Source organism: Malurus melanocephalus, unplaced genomic scaffold (genome assembly GCF_030028575.1).
Source record: "Malurus melanocephalus ecotype Western Australia unplaced genomic scaffold, MMel_1.1 scaffold_195, whole genome shotgun sequence".
Classification (NCBI taxonomy): domain Eukaryota; kingdom Metazoa; phylum Chordata; class Aves; order Passeriformes; family Maluridae; genus Malurus; species Malurus melanocephalus.
The window spans coordinates 1,163,468-1,173,917 of NW_026623427.1; the positions used below are offsets into that span (position 1 = coordinate 1,163,468).

At 40.1% G+C, this 10,450-nt stretch overlaps 1 protein-coding gene across 1 annotated transcript in view; it reads left to right on the forward strand.

Moving 5' to 3' along the window:
- The window catches only part of GPC6 (glypican 6), a 190,385-nt gene that overhangs the window by 174,335 nt on the left and 5,600 nt on the right, over positions 1-10,450 (forward strand). The window contains exon 4 of the mRNA XM_057373377.1: positions 5,853-5,989. Coding sequence (XP_057229360.1) covers positions 5,853-5,989 — 137 coding nt within the window. The remainder of the gene's footprint in view (positions 1-5,852; positions 5,990-10,450) is intronic.

Here is a 10,450-nt window from a genome sequence, read left to right on the forward strand (position 1 = left end):
CCAAATTCCGTGTAGAGCAAATAAAGTTCTGCCTAATCGAAGCAAGTCGCCCTCACCGAGGTACCTAGTGTGCACTGAAATTTTGGGCACATAATGAGCCATTCTAAACAAAAGCATGTGCCTACACTCCCTACATCTAATCAGTGGAGAAATGAAGGTGCCTTTAAAAAAACCTCTGAGAGAGATTCTCCTTAGTGAAATTGCTGGGTGGGATAGAGGGAGCCCAATTCAGTTGCTTACATATAAATGCCTAATGCCTATCAGATATCTATATGAATATGGCAGATGTAACAAAGGACACACAGGAGACTCATCTTTCTTGAGGGACAGCCCCTAAAACTCAGGGGTCCAAGTTAACTGCTTTTCATCAAGCCCAGTTTACAAGGAAAACCATGTGTCAATTAAAACACCCAGCTGTCCTACTCTGAGCTGCTTGTGACGTGTGATTCTTGCCTGTGACACACACATGTAGCAGTCACATAAACAAACCARCTTAGTTAAAAGCAGTATATAATGTGTGCTTGCTGACCCGGTCCTTTTAAACAAATTGTTGGCTGTTAGTCTTAGAATGCTCTCAGATTAAATCCCTAATGGGCATAAATCGATGTACAAAAGTCTGGCGCAGTTTCCTGCTGGTACGGCAGAACACAAATCAGACGGTGGTGAGCTGTTTGTTCTTCCTGCCGGGCCATGCTCATGATGAAGGGCACGCTCCTCACAATCCCACACGCAGCTCAGGTGGTCAAGCACCATATCCATAAATCCATTATCCAGCTGCCCACCATTATGCAAGGTCTACATTATTTTTAATAAACACTCCGAAGGTGCTGAGTGCGTGGCTGGGTGTCTTAAACATKTCTAGGGCAAAGCAGCAGCAGGCAAACAAAGTGTCTGTTTTTTCACTGGGAAATACTGTAGCGTGAAGAAGTGGCATTAGTTAAATGTTGCTCGTGAATTAAAGGGCAAAGGARGATGTGACTGAAGAAGCTACACAGACAGGAACACGGCTCATGATGGCTGCTTTCATGTCTGTTCTCTGAGACAAAATGCCAGACCTCTTTCTACTCGCTTTCTGTAGCTGTTCTGTCAGTGTGACACGCTGGTAGAGTACACTTTACATGCACAGCCCAAAGTCCCTGCAATCACAGCACAATTACTGTCACAAAAGCCACTTGAAACATCTTCAAGTGTCATTGCTGCCACCACTAACCCACAGTGCAGCATTTGGGGTGGCACCCTGGTACCCCAGAGAAACGACTTCCAGGGAACAACCAGAAACATCTGTACGTTTTTCCAGGTCATAAAGGGTTAATTCTCCATGGGACTGTGCGTTGAGGTGTCTCTGTCCACAAGGAGAACGTGCTGACAGAAAGGCACTCTGAATATTCTGCTTGTACTTCAAAAGGAAAATCTTCCCAAATTGCAGGATAAACAAGAAAAAATATGCAATTCAAAAACATGAGGAAGAAGAAAGGGAGGTTAATGGGAATCATTTCTTCTTAACATAAAGACTCCATAATATTTGATTTCATTTATTACATTGAATCTATTCCACTCCACCATCTTTGAATGCGATTTTAGCACCTTCTGATAGTCCTTCATGTGTGAAAGKAGGAAATATATGGGTGGGAAGGATAAGTCTGGAAGGAATATGAGATTGTCTTGACAGGGRAGGACTTGAAAGAGCAGGACAAAAAGGAAAAGAAAAATAATTTAAAAAAATTATTTTAGGGCCCCCACATTTAAACCTTGCTTTTTGTCCCCAGTTGCTTCTGAGCACACTCTATCATACTGCCAAAGAAGCTTGTTTCCATCAATATTTAGCCAAGTGATTCCATTGGCAATTGTCTGCATGCTTCACATGCAAGGGTTGTTCTGCAATCTTGCATGCCTTATAAAATTGTTATTCACCAGCTCTTATTTTTGCATGGTATATTCCAAGCTCACTTTGAATTCTCAGATGTCCTGAAATAAAGCAAGGACTGCTAAGGTCTGATTCCTACTAAAGTGACAGGCTTGCTTTTAGCTCACTTCACGACTTTGGAGTGCAAGGTGAGTAAAGAAGACAAAACTTGGGTCAGCTTTATTTACCTCATAACTGAGCCCATGCTGGTAGGCCTGGAACTGAGCTCATGTGCCCTTCCAAGTTCTGCTGACAAATTGCGTGGCATACATTATTGACTTGGTTGTGTAAGAAGTCAGTGGCAGAAATAAGCAATGAGCTGTATTTCTCGATGTAGTGTATGTAATTGTACCGTTCCTGTAGCTCAGGATATGAGTTCTCTTTGCAAATGATGCAAATATTTAACTTTTCTCACTTACACAATTACACCTTTCTTCTGTTAGCAATTATAGATCAAGGCAAGGCTGTTTAATATCCATTTGTATATGTCCCCCAATAAATAAAAAATTTAACTCTTTGCATGGTTCTTGCTGCATCTTTTTTCTTATGAGAAAGTATTGTGATTAAGAAGTTTCTTACCTTCAAAGTGCTGAAAAAAGGGTATTTCAATATAATATCAGGGCTATGTAAGGAAGATAACTAGGGAAAATCAGGCTTGCTACAGCCAAAGATATCCAGCTGTCTTAATCCCTATAAATCTCTGCTAGAGCAAGTGGAAAGGAAATATGTAGAATATCAAAACTGCATATGTCTCCTATTTAAATRTTTCCACAGAAGCCTAACCAAGCTTGAAAGTTAATCTTTGATTCAAAGAATAGGAAATACCAAGGAATCATTTACAAGGCCACAGGTCCCTAGGGAACACGGTAGTCTGACTTCATAAATCACAAGCAAGCAATATTAACTGAGTCCTTAGTGGGTTTTATCTCATTTTCAAGGGTCTGTACATCTGTTACGTATTTTTTAAATGCTGATGGTGATCAAAACAATGTACAGAGGAATATGTGTAATCATGGGGATTAATAAGAGAATTTCTGTGGTTGTACTTGACAAGATCCCAGAACTGAAGCCTCTGAAACCTACAGGCAAAAGTTTAACATGTCATGGCAGGCATTACCTCACCTAATTCTATTCTGCATTTAAAGTTACATGAAAAGTGATTCAAAGTCATTGCCTGCCCAAACATTCATCTTGCAGAYGTGGCCATCAGGGTACTCCCTAAAAGAGGAGGTGAATCAATCCAGAATGTTCAGAATTCCTTTAGCAAAACCATCAAACACCRCACTGCACTCCCTGAAAGTTTCAGGATGAGGTTCAAGGAACCAGTTCGATAGATGTGCAAACTCCACTGCCAAAAACTGAGGATTAACAGAGATTTGGTCAGACAGCAGGAAAGGGCAAGACTTCAGAGACTGAGTYGTATAAAGCTCCGTGGTGAAATAACACAGTACGGACGTGTGAGGTTGGAGATAGCTGTGAAAAGAAATATCTGAAGGAGATAAAAAAATGTTAAAATGCACCTGAATCAAAGGCATCTAGAGAGGCTGCAAATGCTAACCTTTCCCTAAGMTGTAGTCTTGTTTGCTATTGCTGCCTTTTGTGAGTCATGTAAATATCTTCTTCTCCCCCAAGCTCTAAAATGGGAATAACACCTGAGGGGGATGCCTCTGAGATTTAATTAGTTGTAATTTACCAACAATCATGAATAAAGTAAGACCATCTTACTTTACCCAGTGCATTTCCTTAACATAAATTTCTTTAAAAATCTGTTAGGGAATTTAATGATTTGTTATCTAATATAGAGTATGCATACACCATTTAATATCTTCAGAAGTGACTGGGGAATGGGAGTCCTCATTTTGATTTTCAGGGAGTATCTGCAGAGCATATGCAGCATGAGAGCTGGGAGAACCTCTCTCCCTTCTTTGTTGGCTTCTATAAAAATGAAAAGCTTCTACTCCAAATTACAGCCCTTAGAAAGGTCCAGAGGGAAAATCATTTTCCTGTAGGTGTTGAATCACTTGTGGCTCAAAACAGAAGTCAGCAAGTCCTAGAGCTAGTCCAGCTCAAATTTTAATCTGGGCACAATCTCAATGTAACTGAGTTTTGAAYAGCTTTACATAACTTCCAGCCCACAATGAAGCTATTGCTCTGAAAGCTAATTACTCACCACCAAATCAATCAGATTGCTTGTGTAAATAGTTATCCAGGCACAAGCAGTAATAAGAAAATCTATTCCTTTGGCTTTCATATTTACCAAGCTTATATGAATGGATCCTCCCTGCTATAAGCTCTCTTCCTTACACTTTCTGTAGGATTTCTCTATCCTCACTGTGTCCCAGCAGGAATTTACACACAAGGGCAGTTTAACTGAGTTGCTTGTGCTGGTAAGCCRTGCCAGTGGAGACCTTTTGGGGGTCTTTTACCATCAGCATGGGCAGAAGAGGAAGAAGAGGAACTGCTGTCTCCCCAAAACCCTGATCCCATGAACCAAAGACATCAGAAAGGGCAAACATCCTGAGACCATCTCCACCTCTGCCAAAGCCTTGCTCACAGCCTGTAAACTCGAATTTATTTTTTGGCTTGACAGGGCACCCCTAGCGAGACTTTAAAGGCTTGCAAATGCCTCTAGTATCTCATGTGAAAACAAAGCAACTAGGGCTTGGCAAGGGGTGTGGAGGASATTTAAAAGGTGTCTATCATGGCGAGAAGCACTGTCAAAAGCCCATACAGAAAAATACTGTCCTACTTATTTCTTGTGGATGAAAATTCAAACAGTGCTTCTGAAATAACATGCTCAGCTGTTTCTATCTCCTGGCTTATAAAGTGACATTCCACAGAGTTTAAGCATGGCAAAGCAGCATGGGCCATTTGYGAGGAGAGCTATCATGTCCTGAGAAAAAAAAGGATAAAAGAGATAAATAGCCAAGTACAATATTGTACCTCAACAACCTAAAAGACAATCTCAAAGCTGAACGGAAGAATGGAGAGCTTTTATTTCTTGGTTTTTTAAAGAACAAAGCTTAGTGATTTCCTTTAAAAGCTATTCACCAAGCTCCCCTAAATCCTATTACAACATAATGTGAAATGCATCTGTTTCCATAAGAACAACAGTGGCAACATTCATCCTTTGTAGTCTGTCCTTTGTTCTTTTTTCTATCTATTGTTGTAGATTTTTCAACTCTAGGATACCATGTGCAAAACAAGAACTGATAAAATTTTTGTAGGAGCATTTATTTATTAAGTTGGTGCTGGAAATTCAGTTTGACCCTGCTTGCTGCCTGACTCATGCCAAATTAAATTATTGTTCAAGGAATTCATAAGGTAAAGAAACTGTTTCAATACTGCCCCAACATTTCTTGCATGTGGATTCTGTACTCAGCTACAGATATTTACCTACACATAAAAGCAAAGGTGAATATAGCCTCTGCATGACTTCTCACTGTAACTGAGATCCAAATGTACTGCAATGTATTCAGCCTGCGTATCTTAAATCAGTTCAACATCAGCTCAGCACTGCACCATTTTTTCAGAACCTGCACTTGTAGCTGTCTATATAATATTTTTCTAAGACATGACCAAGTTGTTGGGTTTATCTGATGTGCACTGTTTAAACGAATTCACATTCAGCAGACTATGAGGCATATTAATTCTTAAAAAGGTGTATATTTAGAAAACCTTAGACAAATGGAGGCTAGGAAGAGCGAGATGCAACATGCTTTTATTAATGTCTTGCCTGTGGAAAAAGGTGACTTTGATTGTTTTTGTGTTCTGAACTCAAATGCTGAGTGTCTTGTTTTTAAATACAGGAAATTAAGTTTTAGCACCATTAGCTTTTTTAACCTTCACCATCATCACCATTACAAATTTCAACAATGTATTGTTTAACATTACAGTTAATGTGACTGAGATTTTTGATCTGTTTTCCCTCTCATTGTCTCTTAATCAGGTAACAGACATTAAAGAAAAACTAAAGCTCTCTAAAAAGTTCTGGTCAACATTGCCCTACACAATCTGCAAGGACGAGCGAGTGACAGCCGGAGCGTCAGTSGAGGAGGACTGCTGGAATGGCCACACCAAGGCGAGGTGAGGTGGACCCCTCTCCATCCACCCCACTCRGCCCAAATCCCCATCTGGCCTGAAGCAATCATGAAGCTGAGGGTATTGAACAAAACTGTTTATGAGGGTGAAGCAGAAATGGGAAGAACAAGTGATTGTCCACACGCAGCTTGTAGCCAAGATTACTTATTGTCAAAGTGCCATTAAAGCCAGAGTGTGAGTCAGGGTAAATGTGCGCAGCATGGCTGCATGTAAAGGCAAAAAATGTGCATTGGTTGGGCTCCAGAAGGATAATTTATACTGAGATTTCAAAGAGCTCTTTAGGTCCATTTAGCATCCCTGTGTTGGGACTGACAGCTTGTGAAGCAATTGCACTCTCGGGATATCATACTGGGATGAAACAGAAATTGGAATTTCAACTCTACTTGCAATTGGCTGGCAAACCTTAGGGCTATTTACTAGGGGGAAAAGAAATGAAAAATAACCACCAAAGAATAAATGTAACACTCCTACTTACCTTGTGTAGAAGATTTGACCTTATGTTACTTCAGAGATTACTATGGTCATCTGGCCTTGTTTGTGATGAGTTTTCTGTGAGTTTTAATTTTGAAGTTTACTTGGCCCTGGCTGCGGCAGAGCAGGAGCCAGCAGATGCACAGGTGTCTCCAAAGGTCCCAGGATTCATCAGCTGACAGAGGAGAGGATCTGATTATTCCTGCTGAGAGGGGGAGGAATTGTCTCAGGGACCATGCCAGGGGCAGTCTGGTTTCAGGTCCACAGTGGTATCTCGTGCTTTTGGAGAGGTTTGAGTGCCCAGTGGCAGCTAAATCTTGAGAGAAGTGACACTTTGTGGCACTCAGGGACTGGAATCTTTATTTTCCTTTTACCTGATGATGCRTATGAAAACAGAATATAAAAATGAGCCAATAATAAAAAATAACAAACCAATCAAGTAAACAAACAATGAGAAAAAATGAGACAAAGGGATAAAATATATGTATTGTGAAAATAAGACGACATAGGAAAAAGCTTAGGTACCTGCTCAGTGTCATTTTACATGGATGTATGGATGGACAGATACATAAATAGACTGATCATTTTGATAAGAARCACAGTTTACAGGGGGATGTTTAACACTGAATGCACACCATTTTTTCCTAGCCTTACTACATACCCTTCAAAAGAATTCATTTTACAGATARGAGCAGGGGGCTGTTTGGGATGCTGCTAGCCCCTTGAATCCACTTTTGGATGCATGTGAAGAAATCTGTCCGAAAGCACAAGCCACTGCTTAGTTGCTAAGTTCCAGATCCATAGAAAGCCCCTGGGGATACAAAGAAATGCTAGGAGGAGCGTCTGGCTATTACAGGATTCATCACAAAGGAACAGTGTGAGGAGAGAAATAAAAATGTGTGGTTTCTCTTTCTCTATTTTATCCTTTCTTGTTATTGAGCTTTAAGCCATGTGAGCCCAGGCCGGTGCACTGCCAGTAGTTAAGCAGGGTTTCCAGGCATCCCAGCTAAATGCCATCAGCCCCATCAGGATGCTCGCATCACTAAGAGATACTGCTACTCTTTCTACCAAAGAGCAGTCAAATCCTTTAATATTTGTCCATTTCTCCTGATTTCCATSACCAGCACCAGTGTGTGTACCACATCTGGCAAATACTTGGCAGCTTTCTTCTGCTCCTGCGCTGCAGGTTTTGGCACAGCTTCCAYGTTTGTTGGGAATTAGGGAGGTACATTTTATGCTTGCAGTTTTTCACCCTTCTTTTGCAGCATTTTTCTTATGAGAAGCTGGTTATTTTCATGATGCCTTCTGAGGTTTATGTTCTGGAATTATTGAGAAGAGCTCTCCTCTGTTAATTATCTTAAACACAGACATTTCACTGGATGTAGAGTGACACCTTCAAAATATCACCTGAAGATACGATTTCAGCAAGTCCAGCTTCTGCTCCTCTGCCCAGCTTCTGTTTAATACCCATCCACAAAGGAAATGTATTGTCAYAGTCTTAGTAACAGAATTCAAAAAATGCATCAGGTGGAGGCAACAGTAAYAAATCAGGGAAACACCATAAAATGCCACGGCTTGTCTATAAAATAGTATTAAAAACAATATTGAAAATAACTAGCTTTAAATGCAAAATCACCTCTTGGCTGATGTACAAGGACATTTACTTCAGCATTAAAGAAAAAATAAAGTTTTCCTCAATCGGATTGAGTAGTATCTGATATCAAATACTAGCTCACAAGAATGAGCATAGCAAAATCTGGCCAGAAATACATAATGCATATATATATATACTGTGTCAGCCATCATAAGCACCCCTGTGCTGTATGAAGAGAATATGAAAAAAAAAGAAATTTAGCCACCTCCTGTTTTCCTAAACATTAACACTGTAAGCAAGAAGACAACATGTGTTGGCTACCATTGGGAAAGGAAATTATTGCTGGGGTTTTATCAAATCCTGTTTTGGAATAAAGAATTAGAAACCTTGAATTGCCAAATAGACATTATGCCTTATGTTTCATTTTACACATCACCTTTCGATGCTGCTTTTACAGGGGAAAAGAGTTACAAATCTGAGATCACAGAAAATGAAAGCTTGGCTTTCTCCTGAGAGAGGCATTACACCAAGGTCATTTGTGGTTATTACACTCCCTAAATATCACTTTGCTGCCATGATTAATTTACAGTGACACCAGGTCGCCAACTGAAGGTCGCCAATTCACAAGTAATCATGGGGTAACAGAGTCATCCATTTGGCGTTCTGGAAGGGTGCACTTGGCTYGTTGCTGATCCTGTAGGAAGAACTGTTTTAATCAGGTCACATCACGTAGAAACCGAGTGCTGTGGAAATGGGAAAATATTTATTTGATGGATTAATCTCTTTTTTTGAAAAATCCATGTTAAAAATAATAATCRTAATAGCTACTTCAGACAAAGTGCCTTTTAGAGAGATGCCCAGCAGGATTTTTCCATCATATTTGTATTCACAAAATAACTTGAACATAATTTTATGTTTAAARAATTAACGTCTTCTGCCAGATGTACAGAGACAGATTTCCTGAAGCTATTTAGGATCTAAAACCAACATTAAGATCAAACTTTTAAAATTTATCCCCCTCCCTACATGCAATTAAATTCTTAACAACAGCTGATAACTTCTTCACTAATAGGTGTTCTCCAGAAATTAAGAAATTTTCCCAAGAATGATGGAAATCAGGCTTTTGGACTTAAACTAAGTCCAAGGTATTAGTCTTTGAACATGTGATTCTTACTGAAGTGAGAACAGCAACCAAATTTGGAGCCACTCTGACTTTCAGGAGAAGAGCCTTGGATTGCTCCAGGCAGCTCATTTCAACCAAACCATCTGCGAGGTTGTGCTCATGCTCTATCATCCTGGTGCTCCTGCTCACCAGGGCTATAGACTTATTAATAAGTATGGCTCTGAAAAGCTGGAATCCATGGAATAGATGAGATCTGCATTCCTTTCCACAAGGAACTTAACACTCCTCCAAATGGAAGAAAAAAATGGAATTATGTATGAGACACAAAAATAAAGAGAAAAAAATTGAGAAAGTAAGGAATTAAAGGAAAAATGAACACCACAATTTTCAATATCTGACGCAAAACTACAAGATATGTCATGGAAGCAAACCCAGGATAGATTGTCTGCTGTCCTGACATTCTTTTCTTCTCCTGCCACAGGTATGGYAATGTCTACCTCTGTRGCAGAGAGCTTTTAGTTCCTGGTGRAATTTCGGTGGGAAGAAAGACTCAGCAGAGCAGTGTTTGCCCTGAGAAAGTTGCTCACTGCTGACCCACAAAGCTTGCAGTGACAATGAGTTGAATGTCCTTTAGTTAGGCACACATAACTGTTTAGCACCACTAGTGAGGGTGTGAAGCAATCACTTCTCAGTAAGTGTGAAAGCTGCCTGTTCTTAATTGATGGCTCCAGTTTATTTTTACAGCTTCTAACAAACTGGCTGATGAGCCATTTTCTCCCTCTCCTTGTGTCTCCTCAAGTTTTTCTCCAAGATGGAGAAAAAAAAAMCAAACTGAAAATATCCTATGGGGATTACCTCCTGAGCAAACAGAATCAGATGAGGCAAACTAGTTAGCCAAAGAAGCCAATTTTCTGCTGCACTTATCTTTCTGGAGCAGATGTGACTGTCTAAACCCATCCTGGCCTGAGTAAACCTGTGCTGTGTTTTGTACTCCACTGCCTACAATTCCGTGAACCTGGAATAACTCCAGTACTGCCTAGGTGGCATGCCCCAGTTGTACTGTAAGCAGCTGCTGTGGCAGCAAAATATGAAGAATGCTGCCCTTTAAGCCAGATTCTTTGAAAAATCAACAAGGGTCCTCATTATTTTTTTCACTTTTTTTTTTTTATTTGGAGTGGGGGGAGGGTATTAAATCTACACTCTTTATATAAATGACCTGAAAGATTCATCAATCATTTTTAGACTTGAAAAGGAAGCA